The 25,261-nt window shown below is 44.1% G+C and overlaps 1 protein-coding gene across 3 annotated transcripts in view; it reads right to left on the bottom strand.

Moving 5' to 3' along the window:
- epb41l4a (erythrocyte membrane protein band 4.1 like 4A) overlaps positions 1–25,261 on the bottom strand; it is a 349,865-nt gene that overhangs the window by 186,687 nt on the left and 137,917 nt on the right. For all 3 annotated transcript variants that reach the window (XM_078566243.1, XM_078566249.1, XM_078566257.1), the window contains exons 5-6: positions 10,078–10,156; positions 5,497–5,594 (exon numbers count right to left, since the gene is read on the bottom strand). In XM_078566243.1, the coding sequence (XP_078422369.1) occupies positions 5,497–5,594; positions 10,078–10,156 (177 nt within the window). The remainder of the gene's footprint in view (positions 1–5,496; positions 5,595–10,077; positions 10,157–25,261) is intronic.

Genomic DNA, 25,261 nt, shown 5'->3' on the forward strand with positions numbered 1-25,261 from the left:
GCTCAAGTAGCAGCTGGAGTCACTATGGCAAATCTGCGAGGCCGGGAGCTATGTGGATAGCGTATTCAGAGAGGTGGTTGTACCGCAGCTTAGGAGCCTGGGGGCACAAAGGGAATGGGTGACCGCCAGGCAGTCCAAGGGAATGAGGCAGGTAGTGCAGGTGGTCCCACTCACAAATCAGCTTTCCGTTTTGGAAGCTGTTGAGGGCGCTGGTTCCTTAGAGGAGTGTAGTCAGAGCCAAGTTTGTGGCACCATGAGTGGCTCGGCTGTACAGGAGGGGAGGAAGGGAAAAGGAAGAACAATAGTGATAGGGGGTTCATTAGTTAGGGGAACAGACAGTCATTTCCGAGGCTGTAGACGTGATTCCACTATGGTACGTTGCCTCCCTGGTGCCAAGGTCAAGAATGTCACTGAGCGGCTGCAGGGCATTCTTCTGGGGGAGGGTGATCAGCCAGAGGTTGTGGTCCACATTGGTAACAATGACTGAGATAGGAAAGGGGATGTGGTCCTGTGATCAGAATTTACGGAGCTAGGTCACAAATTAGCAAGTAGGACCTCAAATGTAGTAATCTCCCAATTACACCCAGTGCCACATGCAAGTGAGTACAGAAATACAAGGATAGGGCAGATGAATGCACGGCTGGAAAGATGGTGCAGAAGGGATGACTTTAGATTCCTGGGACAGGTTCTGGGGAAGATGACACCTGTACAAGCCGGACGGGTTGCACCTGAACAGCGCCGGGACTGAGTCTCTTGCGGGGTATTTTGGTAGTGCTGTTGGGAGGGCTTTAAAACTAACTCGGCAGGGGTGTGGGAACCAGGAGAGAATATTAGAGAGGGATACCAGGGTGCACAAAATATTGGGAGAGACAGACAGCACTAGTATAGAGAATGGTAAGATACTAGGTGGAGTCGGAGTAAGGAAGAAAGTCATGAAGCCTACTGTGCATGTATGTGAATGCATGGACTATAGTAAATAAGATTGGGGACCAAGAGATTGATTAAGAGGGGAAAAGTAGAGCATGAGAGTAAACTTGCAAGGAACATAAAAGCAGACTGCAAAAGCTATAAGTGTGTAAAAAGAAAAAGATTAGTGAAGACAAATGTAGGCCCCTTACAGTCCGAAATAGGGGAATTTATAGTGGAGAACAAAGAAATGGCAGGGCAGTTAAACAACCACTTTAATTTTGTCTTCATGGAGGAAAACACAAATAACTTCCCAGAAATACTAGGGAACCAAGGGTCCAGAGAGAAGGAGGAATTGAAGGAAGTCACTATTACTAAAACAATAGTGGAGAAATTAATGGACCGGAAAGCCGATAAATCTCCAGAGCCCAATAATCTACATCCTAGGGTACTAAAGGAGGTGGCTATGGAAATAGTGGATGCAAAGATAAAAGCAAAGTACTGCAGATGTGGCAAATCTGAAATAAAAACAGGAAATGCTGGAAAAACTCTGCAGGTCTGACAGCATCTATGGAGAGAAACAGATTTAACGTTTCAAGCCCGCATGACCGTTCTTCAGAGCTAAGGAGAAGTAGAAATGTGGAAACATGTGAAATGTAGAAATTTCTACTCTTTAGCTCTGAAGAAGGGTCATACGAACTCGAAACATTAACTCTGTTTCTCTCTCCACAGATGCTGAAATAGTGGATGTGTTGGTTATCATCTTCCACAATTCTGTAAATTCTGGATCAGTCCCAGCAGATTGGAGGGCGGCAAATGTAACCCCACTATTTAAAAAAGGAGGGAGGGAGAAAACAGGGAATTACAGACCAGTTAGCCTAACATCAGTCGTAGGGAAAATGCCAGCATCTATAATAAAGGATGTGATAACAGGACACTTAGAAAATATCAACGGGATTAGACAAAGTCAACATGGATTTATGAAAGGGAAATCATGTTTGACAAACCTACTGGAGTTTTTTTTCAGGACGCAACTAGCAGAATAGATAAGGGAGAACCAGTGGATGTGGTGTATCTGGATTTTCAGAAAGCTTTTGATAAAGTCCCACATAAGATGTTAGTGTGTAAAATTAAAGCACATGAGATTGGGGGTAATATATTGGCATGGATTAAGAATTGGTTAGCAGAGAGGAAACAGAGAGTAGGAATAAACGGGTCATTTTCAGAGTGGTAGGCAGTGACTAGTGGGGTACCGCATGATCAGTGCATGGGCCCCAACTATTCACAATATATGTCAAAGATTTGGATGAGGGAACCACATGTAATATTGCCAAGTTTGCTGATGGCATGAAACTTGGTGGGAATGTGAGTGATGAAGAGGGTAAGAGGCTTCGAGGTGACTTAGACAGGTTGAGTGAGTGGGTAAATACATAGCAGATGCAGTATAACATGGATAAGTGTGAAGTTATCCATTTTGGTAGGAAAATCAGAATGGCAGAATATTATTTGAATGGTGATAGATTGGGAAACGTTGATGTACAAAGGGACCTGGGTGTCCTTGTACACCAATCACTGAAAGCAAGCATGCAGGTGCAGCAAGCAGTTAAGATGGCAAATGGTATGTTGGCCTTCATTGTGAGAGGGCTTGAGTACAGGAGTAAGGATATCTTACGGCAGCTATACAGGCACTTGGTGAGACCACACTTGGAGTACTGTGTGCAATTTTGGTCTCCTTACTTAAGAAAGGATATACTTGCCATAAAGGGAGTGCAGCAACGGTTCACCAGACTGATTCCTGGGATGGCAAGATTGTCATATGAGAAGAGACTGGGCCAACTAGGCCTGTTTTCACTGGAGCTTAGAAAAATGAGGGGATCTCATTGAAATGTATAAAATTCTGACAGAGCTGGACAGACTAGATGCAGGGATGATGTTTCCCTTGGCTGGGGGTCTAGAACAAGGGGTCACAGTCTCAGAATACAAGGTAGACAATTTAGGACTGAGATGAGGAGAAACTTCTTCACTCAGAGGGTGGTGAAACTGTGGAATTCTCTACCACAGAAGGCTGTGAAGGCCAAGTCACTGAATAAATTTAAGAAGGTAACAGATAGATTTCTGGACTCTAAGGCATCAAGATGTGCGGGGAGAACACGGGAGTATGGTGTTGAGATAGAGGATCAGCCATGATCATATTGAATGGCGGAGCAGGCTCGAAGGGCTGAATGACCCACTCCTGCTCCTATTTTCTATATTTCTATGTTCTGTACCATTCGTGACTCCTCCGTCACTGAAGCAGTCCATGACCATATGCAGCATGACCTGAGCAATCAAGCTTGGGCTGATAAGGGGCAGGTAACATTTGCGCCACACAATTGCCAGGCAATGACCATCTGCAACAAGAGAGAATCTAACCATCTCCCCATGACATCCAATGGCATTAGCATCACTGAACCCCCACTATCAACATCCTGGGGGTTATCATTGACCAGAAACTGAACTGGACTAGCCATATAAATACTGTGGCTACAAGGAAGATCAGAGGCTGGAAATTCTGTGGAGAGTAACTCACCTCCTGACTCTGCACAGCCTGTCTACAATCTACAAGGCTCAAGTCAGGAGTGTGATGGAATACTCTCCACTTGCCTGCAGGAGTGCAGCTCCAACAACACTCAAGAAGCTCAGCACCATCCAGGACAAAGCAGCCTGCTCAATTGACATCCCACCCACCACCTTCAACATTCACTCCCTCCATCAGCAATGCACAGTGGCAGCAATGTGTACCATCTACAAGATGCAACTCACCAAGACTCCTTCAACAGCACCTTCCAAACCCACGAACTGTACATCCTAGAAGGACTAGGGCAGCAGATAGATGGGAACACCACCACCTGGGAGTTCCCCTCCAAGTCATTCACCATCCTGATTTGGAACGATATCGCCGTTCCTTCACTGTCACTGGTTCAAAATGCTGGAACTCTCTTCCTAACAGCACTGTGAATGTTCCTACAACACAGTGCAGCTGCAGTGGTTCAAGAAGTTCACCATCACCTTCTCAAGGGAAATAAGGGATGGGTAACAAGTACTGGCTTAGCCAATGACGCCCAGATCCCATGGACAAGTAAATAAAAAGGTTTGGTGTTCCTTTGGGAAAATTAAGGTGCCATGTGAGAGAGGTCAGGCCTTTTGGGATTGTTATGAGTAGACATGAATGTGCGTGAAAAAATGGATAAGCTCAGTGGAACTGTTAAGCTGTCAACTCATTTAAATCCCCAAGCCCTTTAAACTTTTGTAAGAAAAAAGCTTGCTGTGGCTGTTTGCAGTTTCACGAGCTCTCTGTTAACATATGCCTGAAGGCTATCATTATAGGATCAGTGCAGCATGGCTGATTCCACAATCTATCATTCTCACAGTAGAAGGCCTGTAAGTTCACAGTTTGATTGACAGCTCCAAGTGGTTATAACCTTTGTTGTGGGGCTATGACGACAAATATTTGTTTTCATTTTGGATTAAGTACTTGGAGGAAATGTTTGTTTTTATAAAGGATTCAGTACTTGAAGGAGTTTAAATGTACTGAATGGGTTTTTATGAATGAGAATGTTTTTTGAAAAAAGTAGTGAAGTCTGCAACAGACACTTAAAGTTTTATTTTATTTTATCTCACCATGGCTGCTGCTCTGCCCATGGTGGACACCAGGTGAGTTGGCATGGAGTGTGTATGGGCAAAAGATGGTGGTGGGTTCGTCATGGGTTGGCATAAATTGGGATTAAGTTGGCATAGTGGCTAGAAAGGGCCAATGGGGTGGGTAGAGGGGAATAGGCATGGAGGGAATGAGGGATCAAGGGGGTGAGTGGGGGTCATGAGGTAGCATGAGTTGGCATGGATGGGGCATGGGGAGTGTGTAGGGGGTGAGGGTGCGAGAGAGGTGAGGGCTCGAGGGCTGTTTTTGCTTTTTTTTTATCGTACCTGGGACAAAGTGCCAAAGCCCTGAGGTGGGCCATTTAACCAGCCCACCTCAGCACCCAGCTGCCTCCGCACTGTTTCTGGGGGTGACTGGCCTGACTGCAGTTAACACCTGCGTCTCCAAAATGAAAATCCAAAGATCCAGTGCACTTTCTCCTGACTGCACTCCTGACTCAGGAGCGAAAATTCGGCCCTGTAACCCTACCAGCCAGAATACTTCTAACTTTTCACTGTATTAGGATATGTTGGCCTGGATTTTCATCTTCTACACTTGCGTTCCACACTGGGAGCACATATCAAGAAGTTCCAAATCCCCAACCCGTGATTTTCTGACTATTAAGAGTAATAGTCAGAAACTCATGGACTGGGGAACAAGATTTTCTAATAAATGCTTCCAGTGCGTAAAACGAGTATTTGATTGAAAATCAGGAGCTGCCAGGAGCAGTGAAGCAGAAAATCCAAAGCAATTATTTTTCCTACAGATGTAACACATTTTGCTCCCAAATAAAATAACTGAGAATTTTTTTAAACAGACCAGTATTAATAGTATGGTAACTGTAACAGTAGCCCTTCATTAAAGTTCATGTAACATACATTATAAAACAGCTAGAATAAGACTGACGCACTCACACTGAATAGCATATGCACCCAATTGTGCCGCAATGTTTAAAGGACAAGGCAGTCGACCTTGAAGGACATCCTGTTTGACCTGCAGAAAAAACTGGTATCTAAAATGAGGGACAAAAAAAATGAACAATTAAGAAATTGTAAAGCTGGATCCCATCCGTGTATCCAATTTTTTTGTTAAATCAGCCTATAATTGGAAGACAATCTAGTCAAAGTTGAGTAAGCTATTTGACAAAAGAAACTCACAGAAACACGGGCTGGGATTAAATGTGAGCGACAGGGTCTCACCCACTGGTTGGAGAATTTGTGGGAGCCCTGCATTGCTTTTCTCCGGGAGGCCTGAAGCAATTACATTCCAATCAGGCACTTACCTGGGCAGTGTTGGGCCTCCCGTCTGATTAAGCATCCAGTAGGGCAGAAATCCTGCTCCCGAGAGCTGCCAGCCAATTAGAGGCTGGCAGCTCTCCAGTAATAGCAGTGCCACGGGCCTTTGCCAGGAATCGCCAATGGGTCCCTGGAAAGAGGCGAGTGTGGGCAGGATGGGGGTTGCAGGGAGAGGGTCAAAAGCAAGGGCAGGGTGGGGGGGCGCTTCCTGCAGGGCTCCCCGTCCCACTGCTGGGTCCCTCGATCAGGCACAGACATAAACTTAAATAAGGGCAATTACGAGGGCTTGAAAGCGAGGCTAGCTGAAGTGAACTAGCAAGTGAGGTCAATAGAGGTTCAGGGGAAGACATTTAAAAGGATATTTCCGAATACACAGAATAGATACATTCCAATGACAAAGAAAAATCGGAAGGGGTGGGCCTAGCATCCGTGATTAACTAAAAGAGTTAAAGACAGTATCAATCTTAAAGAAAAAGCATATAATTAAGCAAAGATTGGTGGCACGTCAGGAGATTGGAAAGAATATAAAGGACAGCAAGGAAGACAAGACGATTAATAAGGAGGGAAAAATTAGAGTAAGAAAGAACGCTAGCTAATATATAATATAAAGACGGATAGTAAGAGTTTCTATAGATATTTAAATAAGAAAAGGGTTAAAGTGAGCATTGGTCCTTTCAAAAGTGCATCTGGGGAATTGATAATGTAAAGTAGGGAGATAGCAAATGAATTAAACAGGTATTTTGCTTTGGTTTTCACTATAGAGGGCACAAGTAACATCTCGGAAATAGCTGTAAATCAGGAAATGGAAGGGAGGGAGGAACTCGGGAAAATTACAGTTACCAGGGAAGTGGCATTAAACAAATTGTTGGGGTTGCGGGCTGACAAATCCCCAGGTCCGGATGGACTTCACCCTAAGGTCTTGAAAGAAGTGGCTAGTGAGATAGTTGATGCATTGGGGAGGCGATGGCGTAGTGGTACTGTTGCTGGACTAGGATAATGTTCAAATCCTGCCACAGCAGATAGTGGAATTTGAATTCAATAAAAATCTGGAATTAAAAGTCTAATGATGACCATGAAACCATTGTCGATTGTTGTAAAAACCCATCTGATTCACTAATGTCCTTGAGGGAAGGAAATCTGCCATCCTTACCTAGTCTGACATGTGGCAATGAATGCTGGCCTAGCCAGCGATGTCCACTTCTCATGAATGAATAAACAAAAAATTCCAAAATTCCCTAGATTCAGGAAGTTTCCATTAGATTGGAAAATAGCAAATTATTCAAAAAGAGAGAGACACAGAAAGCAGGCCAGTTAGCCTAATATCTGTCATAGGGAGAATGTCAGGCAGAGTCAACATAGTTTGGTAAAAGGGAAATCATGTTTAACCAATTTATTGGAGTTCTTTGAAGGAGTCGCATGTGCTGTGGACAAAGGGGAACCGGTGGATGTACTGTAATATATTTCCAGAAGACATTTGATAAAGTGCCTCATCAAAGGTTATTGCAGAAAATAAAAGTTCATGGTGTAACATATTGGCAAGGATAGAAGATTGGCTAGCTAACAGGAAACAGTGTTGGCATAAATGGGTCTTTTTCTGGTTGGCAGGATGTGACGAGTGGTGTGCCACAGGGATCAGTGCTGGGGCCTCAACTTTTTACAATTTATATAAATGACTTGGATGAAGGGACCGAAGGACTGGTTGCTAAATTTGCTGACAACACAAAGATAGGTCGGAAAATAAATGGTGAAGGGGACATAAGGAGGCTACAAAGTGATATTGGTTAAGTGAGTGGGCAAAGATCTGGCAAATGGAGTATAATATGGGCAAATGTGAAATCATTCATTTTGGCAGGAAGAATAAAAAAGATTATCTAAATGGTGAGAGATTGCAGAGCTCTGAGATTCAGAGGGATCTAGGTGTCCTAGTCCATGAACCACAAAAGGTTCATATGCAGGTACAACAGGTAATTAGGAAAGCTAATAGAATGTTATCATTTATTGTGAGAGGTATTGATTACAAAAGTAGGGAGGTTGTGCTTCCTCACTGGTGGAGACCACATCTGGAGTATTGTGTACAGTACTGATCTTCTTGTTTAAAAGAAGATGTAAATGTGTTAGAAGCAGTTCAGAGAAGGTTTACTAGACTAATACCAGGAATGGGCAGGTTGTTTTGTGATGAAAGGCTGGACCGGTTAGGCTTGTATCTACTGGAATTTAGAAAAGTAAGAGGCGACTTAAGTGAAACCTTTAAGATCGTGAGGGGTCTTGACAGGGTGGATGTGGGGAGGATGTTTCCTCTTGTGGGAGAATTCAGAACCAGGGATTACCTTTTAAAAATAAGGGATCGCTCGTTTAAGGCAGAGATGAGGAAAACTTTTTTCTCTGAGGGTTGAGAGTCTTTGGAACTCTCTTCCTCAAAAGGCAGCGGAAGCAGAATTTTGAATATTATTTTTAAAGAAGAGCTAGATAGATTCTTGATTAACAAGGAGGTGAAAGGTTATTGGGGATAGGCAGGAATGTGGGGTTGAGGTTACAATCAGATCTGCCATGATCTTATTGACTGGCGGAGTAAGCTCGAGGGGGCGAGTGGTCTACTCCTGCTCCTAATTCGTATGTTCGTATGTGAATGAGGGACTCCTCCGGTAACCACTGGCAAACCTGACTCTCCTGATGGCGAATCCCCCGTCCACTACTGGTTGAACACCAGTGATGGCAGGTTGAGGCCCTTAGGTGGTGCTTAACTGACCGCTTGAGGGTCTCAATTGTCTCTGGCTGGGAAGGCTCCCGGCAAACATATCCGTTCCGGACTTGATCGGTGGGAGGCTGCCCCGCACCCTCCTGTCCAATCACATGGCTCCCCCTGCCTCCGAATTCAGCTGGGGGACATTAAATTCTCTTTTACTTATCTCAATGTTCTTACACATTTAAGACATCCAAAATGATTTCTATTAGACAATGATATTGAAACCTTTTTCTTCAGAATAGACATATTTGGTTCTTTAATGATGGAATTGATTGATGATTTGCTGCAATTCCAAAAATAATAGTACATCACGGACAGTTATCTGCTGCAATGTCAGGCCCTGTACTACCTGGGTGTGGCTCTTATTCCTTTAATGGGAGGCAGTATTGGGACCAATTGAGAGCTGCTTCACCCCTCAAAAAGTCTACTTGTTCAGTTCTGCTAAATACTCAAGTGGCTCTTGATTAGATCTAGCTCAATCCAAATGTTGGCTCTCACTAAAGTGAATGGACATAATCCAGGCACAGAAGGACACCCCAACAATCTCTGTCACCAGAGCAGCTGAGGAAAGAAGCAGAAACACATGAGAGGTTTTAATGATGAACAATATTGGAGATGCTTGGTACTTGACACAAATTATTTTAAGACCGATTTTTAAGCAAGGTCGGTAGTGAGTTAGGATGAGTTGGGTATGGTGACGGTGTAGGGGGTGAGGGGGTGTGAGAGATGAGGGCTAGAAGGTTGTTTTTGTTTTTTTGTTTTTATTCTAACTGGGACAAAGTCACAGAGTTTAGCCAGCCTGCCTCAGCATCTGGTTGCTCCTGTGGCTGCAACTAGCCACAACCCCACCGACCTCCACCACACCCCACCAAAATGAAAATCCAAAGATCTGGGTCACTTTCTCCCAAGTCAGGAGCAAAAAGCATTTCTGATTGACTTGCCTCCCTCCCTCCATCTTGTCATATGTATCAATACTTGCTTCCTTAGTGGGGCAGAACTTAAGTGTGAGACGTAAATGGTAAATTTATGGCAAGGGGTGAAGTCAAAATTTACTATTAAATGTTGAACCCACTGTGGATGCTGAACAAACTTTTCTCCTTTCACACGCTCCAGGTAGATATTTAAGATTTCATATAAATTGGTTACTGCCAGCAAACGGAATAAAAAGGGTAGGAATGGATTCACTGCCATACATCCAGAATGAACCTCATGCACAATCCATTTCCAAAAATTCCTGTACTTGTGTCTATTTTAAAAATACTGCCCGGTAAATCTATCATATGCAAGAATTGTTCTTACATTCCATTCCACTCATTTAAAAACATTTTCAAAGGCAAACACAATGGTAATTTCATTAAACCGGTCTTGGAGAACTCTGCTAAGTCAACTGGCCTGAAAAATGCAATATTCAGTGATATATGACTTAAGAAGCAAAGTTTATGTTTACATCTTGTTACCTTGTTATTTCTTCTTTAAGTTTACAAGGATCTTCTGCGTAGAACTTTACACCAAAATATAAAGTGTAAGGTGGACCAGCTACAAGAAAAGAAACTTTAAAATGAATGCATATATATATGGAATTTTTTCTAAACTTAAATACTTTAAAATTCACATACATAGTTTAAATTCCAAAGTCTTTAACATTTTGGTACACTGCAAAGGATAGATTTCAATGTGAACAGCCATTGCAAATGAATCAAACCATTTAATAAATATTGAGTTAGCCATATTGTTCAAAATCATATCAATTGAGTAAAAGACATACAACTTTACACACACAAAGCTATCCCACCGTGTTTGCATTTCCTTCTTTCAGCCCCCCCTTCCACTTCCCTTTCATACAATAGAATCATAGAATGGTTGCAGCACAGAAAGATGCCATTAGGCCCATCGAGCCTGTACCACCTTTCTGAAAGATTAAATTAGCTAGTCCTACTCCCTGCCCTTTGCCCATAGCCCTGCAATTCTCTTTCCCTTTAGGTGCTTCCCAATTTCCTTTTGAAAGTCACGATTGAATCTGTCTCTGCCACCCCTTAAGGCAGCTCACTCCAGATTGTAACCAATCACTACGTTAAAAAAAATTTCCTCATGATGCCTTTGGTTCTTTTTGCCAATCACTTAAATCGGTGTCCTCTGGTCCTGGACCTGTCCATTAATGGAGCAGATTCTCTCCATCTACTCTATCTACACCCTCATGATTTTGAGCATCTCGATCAAATCTCCTCTCAACCTTCTCTTCTCTAAAGAAAACAACTTTAGCTTCCACAGTCTATTCATGTAACTAAAGTCTTTCATTCCTGGAACCATTGTCGTAATCTTTTCTGCAGCTTCTCTAAAGCCTTCTCTAAAATGCAGTGCCCAGAATTAAACATAATATTCCAGTTGAGGCCAGATCAGTGTTTTATAAAGATTCATCATAACTGCCTTGTTTTTGTACTCTATGCCTCTGTTTATAAAGCCTAAGATCCGTTTGTCTTATGAACGACTTTCTCAGGTTGCTCTGCCACCTTCAACAATTTATGTACATAAACCCCCTAGGTCTCTCTGTTCCTGCACCCCCTTAAAGAATTGTACCCTTTATTTTACATTGTTGTTCCTTGTTCTTCCTACCAAAATTCACTTCACACTTTTCTGCATTAAAATTTCATCTGCCACTAGTCTGCCCATTCCACCAGCCTATGTCCACTGTAACGGAGCTAAGACCTCACACTATATCTTTATAAAGTATATATACACATATAGAGCCTCATGGCTAATTTCTAAAATTTTAAAATTGGACAATGACCTTTTAAAAATGACTGAAACTATGGCCTGAATTTTTCGGTCATGATCAGCAGGCCTGGGAGCGGACAGGGAATGGGCCACCGGCCGCAATTCCACACTGGCAGGCCAATTAGCGGCCAGTCAGGGTGAAACGCATGCTGAAACGCTCAGCGCTGTCGAGGTGGGGGCAGGAAGAGGGCGGGCGCCGAGAGAGCTCCCTAACAGCTGCCTCAGGGAGCTGCGGACCTCCACAGACTAAAGGACATGACAAAAATGCTGCAAAATACGTCCATGCAGCACAATCAAGCATCTGAAAGCATACCTCATAAAAAAACAGAACCCAGATAAAACTTTTTTATTTTCACACCAAGATTTCATCCCGTTCTGGATTGAAGTTTGAGCAAAAATGTGAATGCTGCCTGAGAGAATGGCCCGTCTGACAACCGTAAATGTGGACAGACCACTTAAAATCACTGTTGATTGCATCATTAATGGGCTTAATTGCCCACTTCATTGTTGCAGGTACACTTCCGACTGCCATGCACACCCACCGTGCGAAATATTGCCCAAGTGCACGATGAAGCTGGGATGCTCGCATGACGCTATTTCACGTCCATTCGGGTTGGGCGTGTGCCCGCCCACAGGACGAAAAATTCTGGCCTATATCTGGCTGTGACCCTAAAAAAAAAGAATGATCATGGCAGTATCACAAAGACTTGTGTCTCATTCTCTCTGAAGAGATGTTAACGTCCCTTGTGGACTGCAGAGATCATATTCAAAGGGAATTATATAAAGGTCATCTCCATTTCATAAGCCTAGTCTGACCAACCAGTTGTCTGCTAGAACCCCACTAGCCCTGCAACCTGCCTTTCAAATTCTTACTGGTCGGAACATTAACAATCTCAGAAACCCAGACAAAGGAATATACACCCTTTGGCAAAGCAAAAGTGGAGAGGTGGCAGTCATGTGATATGATTCCCCAGAGCTGGGTGAACCAGTAAAATTTTGCTGTTTTGCTGTACTGCAAAGCTCAGTCTGCCATCTTCCATCTACCAAGCAGTAGCAGAGAAAAGGGGCTCTGTCCAGGTTTGAATGCCTGGTCCCCACCTACACTGCTTTTACTGGAACTTCTGTACCATTCCCTACAAGACTGATTCATCGCTGTGTGCCTATCTCATCATGGAAATCATCTCTACTGGAAAAGTGAATTATTCAGCATCATTTTTCAACCTGCTGACCTCCATGAAGGAATACACCATTGGACTTTGATTCTGGACTCTGGACTCACATGAAACAATAATTCTTCACTCTCTGGCCTTTGCCCTATCTTTCATTTATTATATGAATGCATGGGGGGGATACGTAGCGACCACCGCCTCCCGCAGTTTGACTGTGAGAGACTAATCTAATCCTCTGAATTTACCCTATCTCATTTGCTGTGGAATTATTAATAGAAAGTGGATCACACCAAAACTGAGGGGTTGCGAAATACACCACCTCTTATAAAGGGGGAAATCAAAATCAAAGCACCTGTTTATGGATGGGTGGCGAGAGGATAAATCAGGGCTGTTTAGATTAAACCCCCTCCTGTCCGTAACACCTCGAAGCCTATCACTATCCTCCTCACAATTCACAATATTTATGATCATCAAGCCTGCTTCCCCATTCAATAAGATATTGGCTGATCTGATTGTGGTCTTAACTCTTCTTTCCTGCCTGCTGCCCCATAACTCTCAACTCCCTAATCGATCAAAAATCTGTCTAACTCAAGCCTTGAATATATTCAATGACTCAACCTCCATTGCTTTCTGTGGAAGAGAATTCTAAAGAGTAATGATCCTCTGAGAGAAGAAATCCTTCCTCATCACCGTCTTAAATGTGAGACGCTTTATTTTTAAACTGTGTCCCCTAGTTCAACATTCCCCCATGAGAGGAACTGTTCTCCCAGTATCCATGAAATTTCAAAAATTGCCCATGATACCAAATTTGGAATAGTGGCAAACATTGATACCAATTGTCTTCACAGGACATTGGCTGGCAGAATGGGCAAAGAAGTGGCAGATAGCATTCGGCACAGAAAAAATGTGAGGTTATCCATTTTGAGAGAAAGGAGAGGACAAGGCTTCCCAATCTATGGGTCAGACGAGATTCTGGAGTTGTGAGTTCCAAGGCAGCAATGGCTGCTGTGGAGCACAGACTGATTTCTGACAGCTTAAATCCTCATGGTTGGGGGGGCAGTTTTTGTTGGTGAGCCTGGCCAAATAGACTGCTCTCTGTGGCCTGATGCTGCTACTGCTAAAAAGCCCATTCATTTTTTTTTGGAGAAACCCTGGCTTTTCACCAAAGCCCCCAACAAGTGAGATGGGGGAGGTGCTAGAGGGGGAGATGAAGGAGGGGAGATGGCGGAGATGAAGAAGGGGTAGCTGGGACAGGGGGGTCATGGGGGTCAGCAGCAAGGCCTCTGCCCCATGTCCATGCCCTCGCTCATGCACAAATTAGTGCAGATCAAGGGGCTACCCTACCTCCAATAAACATGCAGCCCACACAGTTTTACCTATTGTGCAGGCCGCATGTAAGCAGGCCTGCCTGGAACTGGGAAGATTGCAGCGGAGGTGGAGAGAAGCCCTTACGCGGTTGTTAACTGGTCATTTAAGGGACTCAAGTGGAGGCGGGGCAGGAAGGTCATCCATAGGCCTTCCTACCGAGAACTTGCTTGTAGTGAGGGCAGGAAAGCATTGGGTAGCAGTCCAAACGCCAACCCACCAAATTCTCAGGCCCACCCACCTCCTTCCTCACCTCCTGCAGGGGCAGAAGATTCCAGCCATAGACTTAATGGGACAGTTTTAAACCGTGCGGGGAAAAAACCACCTGGGGGTTCATTTGCATTGATCCATGAAGGTGGCAGGACATAATGAGAGAACGATAGAGAGATATTAAGTACAAAACCATGGCAATTATGATGGACATTTTTACAGCTCTGGTTAGGCTATAAGTAGAGTATTGCATCCAGTTCTGGTCACTACACATAAAGAAGCATGTGAGTATCCTTGAGATAGTCCAGAGGAGATTTACTAGAATGATTCTAGGGCGAAGAGACTTTAACCGCAAGGGTAAGCTGGAGAAGTTGGTGTTGTTCTCCTTGGGGCAAAGGAGATTGAGGGGAGGTTTGATAAAAGGTTCAGGAAAGGATTAGGGGCACAGATTTAAGATTTTGGCCAAGAGATGCAGGGGGGTGAGAGAAAAAACATTTTTTTGACACAGCAGGCTGGAACTTGCCACCAATGAGGATGGTGAAGCGGAAACAGTAAATGATTTCAAAAGGAAATTGAATGGGCACTTGGGGGAAATAAACTTGCAGGGCTACAGGGAGAGAGCAGGGAAATGGGGTTGACAGGATTGCTCTACAGTGAGTCGACATGGACTTGATAGGCTGAATGGCCCCCTTCAGTGCTGTAATAGCTATGACTCTGTACGAACTTCCAGAAGGCATTTGATAAAGTAGCTCCTAAGAGACTGTTAGCTGAAGTTGAAGCTCATGGAACTGAAGACAAATTATTGATCTGGTTAGAAAATGAGTTAAGTAATAGGAGACAGACAGTAGGGATAATAGACAGGTACTCTAACTGGTAGGCTGTAACTAGAGGTGTCCTGCAGACGATGGGATAGAAAGTCACATATCAAAATTTATTGATGACACAAACAGAGGTAGCATTGCAATTGGATGCATAAAATAAGTGAATGGGGAAAAACAGTGGGAAATGAGTTTCAATGTAGAAAAATGTGAAGTTATCCACTTTGGCTCCATAAATAATATAACAGGGTGCTTTCTAAATGGTGACAATCTAGAAATAATGAGAAAAAGACTTGCATTTATATAGCATCTTTCATGACCACAGGATGTCTCAACATGTTTTACAGCCAATTAAGTATTTTTTGAAACAAAAACAAAAAATGGCTGGAAAAACTCAGCAGGTCTGACAGTATCTGCGGAGAGGAACGCAGTTAATGTTTCGAGTCCGAACGACTCCTCATCAGAACATTTTTTGAATTGTAGCCACTGTTGTAATGTAGGAAACACAGCAGCCAATTTGCGCATATCAAACTCCCATAAACTGAAATGTGATAACGACCAGATAATCTCTTTACTGTGATATTGATTGAATGATAAATATTTGCAAGGTCATCAGGGATAACTCCTCTGCTCTTTGAAATAGTGCCATAGGATCTTTTACATCCCCCTAAAAAGTTAGACAGGGCCTTAGTTAAATGTCTCATCTAAAAGATGGCACCTCTGGCAGGGCAGTGCTCTGTCATTACTGCATCAGAGTGTAAGTCTGGATTTTTGTGCTCAAATCCTGGTTTGGGACTTAAATCCACATACCTTCTGCAAGTCCCCTGGAGGGTCCAGGAATACAGATCATTAAAAAGCCATGAACAGGTACTTAAAATGATCAACGTCTGATGTAATGCTGGCATTTATATTTAGAACACCAGAATATAAGGAGGGCACCGCAGTTTAAGAAGGATATAATGGCCTTGGAGGCAGTGCTGCATGGTTTAACCAAAAATGACAGCTGAACTCCAAGGTTAAATTACGAGGCGAGATTACACAAACTGGGTTGTATTCCCTTGAATTTAGAAGGTTAAGAATCACAAAATCACAGAGGGATGATTTTAAGTTTTTGATATTAAGGGAAATAGATAAGGTATAAAATAGAATCATATAATGGTTGAAGTGCAGAAAGAGGCTATTTCATCCTTTATGTCTGCACTGGTGCTCTGCAAGAGCAGCATAGCTACCCCCACTCCCCACCCTTGAAATATTCTCTCTTCAGGTGCTTATCCAATTCCCTATTGAAAGCCACAACTGAATCGGCGTCTATCATCAGGCTCTGCCCCTATGATCAGAACCCTTCCTCCAGATCATCAAAGCACCTTCCCCTCAATTAGAGCTCCTCCATATCACCAGAGGTCCCTAACCCGGGGATTGGGACCAGTTAGACCCTTTTGCCCCATCCCTTGATCAGGTACTCTGGAATTCTCACATCTTCTCTCTCTGCCCCAATACTCCTACCTACTTTTTAAGGCTTTGGCCCAATAGAATAGGTTTCCTGCCCAAAAGGCCTTAAGCCTATCAATCAGGCTGCCTACGGGTGGGAAGCCCACAAAAAAAAAAGAGCAGGGAAAAAAAATTCTTCCATGTTTCCTGGCCTCGCAAGAGCAACCCCACCACACCACCACCCCCACTACACACATGTCCACCACATTGTAGGCCAATGTATTATTTACCTTTTTAATGTACAACCACTTTTTAACTATGCAGCTGCTTCTTTATTTCTTTTATATTAATCAATGTAGAGGTTATGGTGGAATCTTGTGTGTGGAGTCTGTCTCATGGTGGTAACATGCAACATTGAGGTGAAAGCTGAACCCAGACTGAAGATATCTGAAGAATTGTACTGAACTGCACTGTGGGCTCAAAACGCAAAGCATGATGATCAATTTAGTCAACCCAAAGCCTGACCAGAATTTGCAAGGTCTGCAAAATGAATTAAATTATGCAGGACTGGCCTCAATTTGTGAGAAAGATGGACCCCTTTTATGCTTGTTAGAGGTAATAAAGATATATTTCTGTACCAGCCTGGGGATTGATAACAGTGTAAGAGATAACAAAGCTGAGTCAGGCTGGCTCTATTTCTTCATGCATGACCTTGTAAAGAGGCCCAGGTCATTAGAACAAGGGAAAAGGCATCGATGTCATTGAAAACTAATTAAATGGACTGAAAACAGGTATTACCTTATGTGGCATGGGGCCATAGCAAAAAAAGGTATAAAGAGCCTACAAACACATCTTGGCTGCAGTGGGTTAGAGTGATTTGGTCAGTCACTCACAAGTCGCGCATAGAGAATTCATCAGTGGACTGACCACCGAGACGGACTCCAGCTCACAGAGAAGCTATAGCAACCGGTATTATCGTAAGTATGTACTATTTATTAGTGGTATAATAAAGGTGTATCACCTTTGGTGGAACCTCATCCAAGTTGTTATGCGTCATTGATATACAGGGTAGAGACAGAAGAACCTTTAGACCAAGAGGAGGGCCTTACAGCACCACCCCCACCAACCCCCGGCAGAGAACTTGCTTCAGGCTAAAATCAAAGCCACAATCAATTCTTATGTTTCTTTTTCCCCCTTTTTAGCTTTCTTCTCCATTTTCGTATCACTATCATTCCCCATTCAAGGTGGCGAGCAAGCAAGCTAATACCAGTCTTCAGCAGTTTTTGGAGATCTGCAAGAGGCGTTTACAATGATTCCCCTTCCAATTCTCCCTTCCCTCCTGTGTGTGAAAAATCCAGCCCTACATTGTAGTTTCCCTTGCTCATAGAGCTAAGCTTCAGAATGTACATGGTGAAGAAACGTTCCTCTAAACCTGCCTTTTCATATACTATGGCACAGTTTGCTGGCACATCATATCGACCATAAGCTCCATTCTTCCTCACCTTGGGCTTACCTCCATATCTCATTAATATAGGATAAAAAACTGAAATATTTCCACATGAGCAACAAATAGGGAATTACAGATTCAACCAGAATTCTACCATTTTGCAGCAAGTGCTCAAAGCCGAGTATTACTTCAAAACAACTTGTAAAAATGATGATATTTGGTTGTGGTTATGGTTGTGGTTGTGACCTGAAAGTAGAATCATTGCAGGTTGGAAGCATATAGTTTTAGTTTCTTCTTTTGTATTGTGTGCAATGTGAAAATTAAGAACCACCACTCAATATAGGATTTTCTTAGCCACTGATTTTGTTTGAAAAGGCTTCTTTTGATAGCATGCACGGACTCGATTCTAATTAGGATGCAGCTGCACAGTTCAAGGCCCTGAATTAAGCAATTGAATGTATGAGCATTTTGCAAATGCCTAATTATGATGTCATTTTAGAACTGATACAGCAATTCTAGTATATTAATTCTTATTCTACAGAGACAGAGCTCAGATTTCAGAAAGTGGTACAGTTGAGTTATCAGAGTACTCAGGCATTGAATTAAGACACTGGACGTTATGCATTCAACTATCGTTGCTGGCAGGGCTCCTGCAACATGCATCACAGAATCATAGAATCTTTAGTGCAGAAGGAAGCCATTCAGCCCATATTGTGAGTGTGCACTGGCTCTCTGAAAGAACATTCTACCTCCTCCCACTCTCCTGCCTTATTCCCATAATCTCATACATTCTTTCTTTTCAGATAGCAATCCAATTCCCTTTTGAATACCTTGATCGAATTCAGAGAACCAGCGCAAACTCGATGGGCCGAATGGCTTCCTTCTGCACTAAGGTTTCTGTGATTAATGTCACAGGAGACCTGCCAGCAGTGGTAGTTTAATGCATAACATTCAGTGTCTTAATTCACACTCTCAGGAAGTTTGTTCCAGGCTCCAACCACCCTCTGGGTGAAAACATTCTTCCTCACATCACTTTTACTTCTTCTGGCAATTATTTTGAATCTGTGCCCTGTAGTTCTTGATGTTTTGTTGAGTGGGAACAGTTTCTCACTATTTACCCTGTCCATTCCCCTCAAGGGAGGCGATGGCATAGTGGAATTGTTGGTTGACTAGTAATCCAGAGACCCAGGGTAAATGCTCTGGGGGCCTCGGTTCAATTCCTACCACAGCAGATGGTGGAATTTGAATTCAATAAAAATCTAGATGACTATGGAACCACAGCTGATTGTTGTAAAAACCCATCTGGTTCACTAATGTCCTTTAGGAAAGCTGTCGTCCTTACTTGCTCTGGCCTACATGTGACTCCAGACCCACAGCAATGTGGTTGATTCTTAAATGTCCTTGAATGGCCTAGCAAGCTACTCAGTTGTATCAAACCGCTACAAAGTCTCAAAAAAGGAATAAAAGTGGACAGGCCACCCAGCATCAACCTAGGCATCGGAAACGACAATGGCAACCTTAGCCCTATTGACCCGGCAAAGTCCTCCTTACTAACATCTGGGGGCTAGTGCCAAAATTTGGAGAGCTGTCTCACAAGCTTGTCAAGCAACAGCCTAACATAGTCATCCTCACTGAATCATATCTTACAGATAATGTCCCAGACATCACCATCCCTGGGTATATCCTGTCCCACCAGCAGGACAGACCCAGCAGAAGTAGCAGCACAGTGGTATACGGTTGAGAGGAAGTTGCCCTGGGAGTCCTCAACATTGACTCCAGACCCCATGAAGTTGCGTGGCATCAGGTTAAACATGGCAAGGAAACCTCCTGCTGATTACCACATAACACCCTCCTTCTGCTGATGATCAGTGCTCCTCCATGTTGAACAGCACTTGGAGGAGGCACTGAGTGTGGCAAGGGTGCAGAATGTACTCTGGGTGAGGGACTTCAGTGTCCATCACCGAAAGTGGCTCGGTAGCATCACCACTGACCGAGCTGGCCGTGTCCTAAATGACATGGCTGCTAGACTAGGTCTGCGTCAGGTGGTGAGGGAACCAACAAGAGGGAAAAACATACTTGGCCTCATCCTCACCAACCTGCCTGCCGGAGATGCATCTGTCCATGACAGTATCGGTAGGAGTGACCGCCGCACAGTCGTTGTGGAGACGAAGTCCCACCTTCACATTGAGGATACCCTCCATTGTGTTGTGTGGCACTACCACCATACCAAATGGGATAGATTTCGAACAGATATAGTGACTCAAGACTGGGTATCCATGAGGCGCTGTGGGCCATGAGCAGCAGTAGAATTGTACTCTAACACAATCTGTAACCTCATAGCCCAGCATATCCCCCACTCTACCACTACCATCAAGGCAGGGGATCAACCCTGGTTCAATGAAGAGTGCAGGAGGGCATGCCAGGAACAGCACCAGGCATACCGAAAAAAGAGGTGTCAACCTGGTGAAGTTATAACACAGGGCTACTTGCATGCCAAACAGCATAGACGGAGCTAAGCAATCCCACAACCAATGGGTCAGATCTGAGCTCTGCAGTCCTGCCACATCCAGTTGTGAATGGTGGTGGACAATTAAGCAACTCACTGGAGGACGAGGCTCCACAAATATTCCCATTCACAATGATGGGGGAGCCCAACACATCAGTGCAAAAGTTAAGGCTGAAGCACTCGCTACAATCTTTAGCCAAAAGTGCCGAGTGGATGATCCACCTCGGCCTGCTCTAGAGGTCCCCAACATCACGGATGCCAGTCTTCAGCCAATTCGATTCACTCCCCATGATAAAGAAATGGCTGAAGGCACTAGATACTGCAAAGGCTATGGGCCCTGACAATATTATGGCAATAGTACTGAAGACTTATGCTCCAGAACTTGCCGCGCACCCTAGCCAAGCTGTTCCAGTGCAGCTACAACACTGGCATCTACACAGCAGTGTGGAAGTTTGCCCAGGTATGTCCTGTACACAAAAAAACAGGACAAACCTAACCCAGCCAATTACCGCCCCATCAGTCTACTCTCCATCATCAGTAAAGTGATGGAAGGGATCATCAACAGTACTATCAAGTGGCATTTGCTTAGCAATAACCTGCTCACTGATGCTCAGTTTGGGTTCCACCAGGGCCACTCAGCTCCTGACTGCATTACAGCCTTGGTTCAAACATGGGAAAAAGTGCTGAACTCCCGAGGTGAGGCGAGAGTGACTGTCCTTGACATCAAAGCATCATTTGACCAAGAGTGGCAACAAGGAGACCTAGCAAAACTGAAGTCAATGGGAATCAGGGGGGTAATTCTCCACTGGTTGGAGTCATACCTAGCACAAAGGAAGATGGTTGTGGTTGTTGGAGGTCAGTCATCTCAGCTCCAGGACATCACTGCAGGAGTTCCTCAGGGTAGTGTCCTAGGCCCAATCATCTTCAGCTGCTTCATCAATGACCTTCCTTCCATCATAAGGTCAGAAGTGGGGATGTTTGCTCATGATTTCACAATGTTCAGCACCATTCACGGCTCCTCAGATACTGAAGCAGTCCATGCCCAAATGCAGCAAGACCAGGACAATATCCAGGCTTGGCTGACAAGTGGCAAGTAACATTCGTGCCACACAAGTGTCAGGCAATGGCCATCTCCAACAAGAGAGAATCCAACCATCGCCCCTTGATGTTCAATGGCATTACCATCAATGAATCCCCCTCTATCAACATCCTGAGGGTTATCATTGACCAGAAACTGAACTGGACTTGCCATATAAATACTGTGGCTATAACAGCAGGTCAGAGGCTAGGAATTCTGCGACGGGTAACTCACCTCCTGACTCCCCAAAGTCTGTCCACCATCTGCAAGGCACGAGTCAGGAGTGTGATGGAATACTCACTATTTGCCTGGATGAGTCCAGCTCCTACAACACTGAAGAAACTGGACACCAGCCAGGACAAAGCAGTCCGTTTGATTGGCACCACATCCACAAACATTCACTCCCTCCACCACCGATGCACAGTAGCAGCAGTGTGTACCATCTACAAGATGCACTGTAGGAATTCACCAAGGCTCCTTAGACAGCACCTTCCAAACCCACAACCACTACCACCTAGAAGGACAAGGGCAGCAGACCATCGCCTGGAAGTTCCCCTCCAAGACACTCACCATCCTGACTTGGAAATATGTTGCCGTTCCTTCACTGTTGCTGGGTCAAAATCCTGGAACTCTCTTCCTAACAGCACTGTGGGTGTACCTACACCACATGGACTGCAATGGTTCAAGAAGGCAGCTCATCACCACCTTCTCAAGGGCAACTAGGGATAATAAATGCTAGCCCAGCCCGCAATGCCTGTATCCTGTGAATGAATTTTTAAAAATGTGTTGAACTTCTCAATCTTCCCATTCTTATGTTCAGTAGCATGTGGCACTGGGGGTAAATCCTGAGATAACTGCCTTGAGGTCCTGCTTTTTAACTCCCTTCCTAACTCCTCAAAATCTGCTCTCAGGACCTCATCCCTTTTCCCAATATGCCACTGGTCCCAGTGTGGACCAAGGCCTTGGATTTTCATCCTCCCCCAAAAGAATGCCCTGCATCTGCTCAGTGACTTCTTTTACCCTGGCACCAGGGAAGCAACGTACCATCCTGGAGACACATCTGCAGCTGCAGAAACACCTGTTTACTCCCCTAACTATGGAATCCCCTACCACTATAGCATTTGCATTCTTCCTCCTCCCCTCCTGTGCAGCTGAGCCATCTGTAGTGCCACCAACTTGGCTCTTGCTACAGTCCTCTGAGGAACCATCTCACTCACTAGTGTCCAAAATGAAAAAAAAGCGGTTAGAGAACGAGATAGCCTCAGGGGATTCCTGCACTACCTGCCTGTTTCTCTTAGATAATCTGGCGGTCACTCATTCCCTCTCTGCCTGTGTACTTCTTAGCTGTGGAGTGCACCTCTCTAGACATGCATTCCACGCAATCCTCGGCCTTGCAGATGTACCACAGTAGTTCCAGCCGCCGCTCAAGTTCTGCAACCTGGAGCTCAAGTTTCTGCAGCTGGTGACAGTTCCTGCAGGTGTAGTCAGCGAGGGCACTTTGTGTCTGCACAACTTCCCACATCCCGCAGGATGCTCATTCCACATGGCCAAGCTGCACTGACATACCTTAAACCTTATATAAGTACAGTATAGTACAATATAACTGGACACCCTGGTCCACTCCTCCATCACCCCCTACTCCTCAACCCCCACTTATGGCACCTCCCCATGCCCACGCAGAAGATGCAACACCTGCCCCTTCACTTCCTCTCTCCTCACCGTCCAAGGGCCCAAACACTCCTTTCAAGTGAAGCAGCATTTCACTTGCATTTCCCCTAACTTAGTCTACTGCATTCGTTGCTCCCAATGCGGTCTCCTCTACATTGGAGAGACCAAACGCAAACTGGGCGACCGTTTTGCGGAACACCTGCGGTCTGTCCGCAAGAAAGACCCAAACCTCCCTGTCGCTTGCCATTTTAACACTCCACCCTGTTCTCTTGCCCACATGTCTGTCCTTGGCTTGCTGCATTGTTCCAGTGAAGCCCAACGCAAACTGGAGGAACAGCACCTCATCTTCCGACTAGGCACTTTACAGCCTTCCGGGCTGAATATTGAATTCAACAACTTTAGATCTTAAACTACCCCTCCCCCCATCCCCACCCCGTTTCTCCCCCCACACTCCCCTTTTTTTTCAATAATTTATATAGATTCTTCTTTCCCCACCTATTTCCATTATTTTTAAATCTAAAACTAAAACCTTGTTAGTCTGTCCACCCCACCCCCACTAGAGCTGTACTTTGAATATCCTGTCTTCCATTCTTAATTAGCACTTTTCTTAGACAAATATCACCACCTTCAACACCTCTTTGACCCTTTTGTCTGTGACATCTTTTGCCTATCACTGCTTATCTCCACAATCACCACACCCTCAAATTCTCTCTTCCCCCCCGCCCCCCACCTTAAACCAGTTTATATTTCTCCCTTCTCCTAACTATGCTTCAGTTCTGCCGAAGGGCCATGAAGGCTCGAAACGTTAACTGATTTCTTCTCCGCCGATGCTGCCAGACCTGCTGAGTTTTTCCAGGTAATTCTGTTTTTGTTTTGGATTTCCAGCATCCGCAGTAGCTTTTAGCTTTTTGTTTTTATCTCTAGTACAATATAACTTGCCTGACAATCACCAATCGTCTCCTCTGTGCCAAGTCCGGTAAGGCCTATACTTAACAAACAATCAATTTACAGGACTCCTGTGACATCACTTTTAAATTTTATCTGTAAACTCCTGGCTCTCTCTCTCTGCTGCTTTATAGGCTCCTATGACATTCAATCAGCTTCTTCCCCTGTAGCAAAGTAAGAACCAGCTACTGGAGGCTAAGGAAAGGTAGAAAATGAAAAGAGCACCTCCTGCCCCTCTTCACCAAACTCCACCTTAAGCACTCTAATGCACCCAAAGCAGCACTCCAGTGCAGATGAATTTTCAACCCATAAGTATTTTTGTTAGCAAACATCACTTAGAGCGTAGCGTTAAAAGCATCATAGCATGAAATCCTGAAAATATTCAAAGCTCAACAAAATGTTCACATGCCTCGGATCATTGAGTTATAAGGACAGACTAAAACATTTCCAAATTGGGAAAATCAGGCCTGAGATTGAACATGATCCAAGTTGTTGAAATTAAGAAAGTCTGAGTGGATGAATGAAAAGAGGAGGGGGCTTGTAAAGGAGGTACTGCAATAATCATGGGTGATTTTAATCTCCATATAGATTGGATGAATAAGATTGGCAAAGGTAGCCTGGAAGATGAGTTCATGGAGTGTTTTCAAGACAATTTTATAGAGCAGCACATTCTAGAGCCAGCGAGCAGGCTATTCAATACCTGTTAATGTGCAATGAGACAGGATTAATTAATGACTTCATAGTAAAGGAGCCTCTAGGTAGCAGTGATCATAACATGATTTAATTTCACATTCCGTTTGAGGGTAAGAAGACTGGGTCTAAGACTAGTGTTAAGACTGGCTAAAATCAACTGGGAAATTAGGTTAAAGGGTAGGACAGTGGAAATGCAGTGGCAGACATTTAAGGGGATATTTCATAATACTCAGCAAACATACATTTCAGTGAGAAATAAAGGCTCTAGGAGAAGGATGCAGCATCCATGGCTAACTAAAGAAGTTCAAGGCAGTATAAAATTGAAGAAAAAGCTTACAGTACATGCAAAGATTAGTGATAGGTCAGACGATTGGGCAGGATTTAAAAACAGGCAAAGAATGACTAAGAAAGGGAGAAATTAGAGTATGAGAGAAAGCTAGCTAGAAATATAAAAACAGACAATAAAAGTTTCAACAAGTATTTAAAAAGGAAAAAAATCATTAAAAGGAGCGTTGGTCCTCTAGAGAGTGGAAATGGGGAAT

Source organism: Cetorhinus maximus, chromosome 2 (genome assembly GCF_964194155.1).
Source record: "Cetorhinus maximus chromosome 2, sCetMax3.hap1.1, whole genome shotgun sequence".
NCBI lineage: Eukaryota > Metazoa > Chordata > Chondrichthyes > Lamniformes > Cetorhinidae > Cetorhinus > Cetorhinus maximus.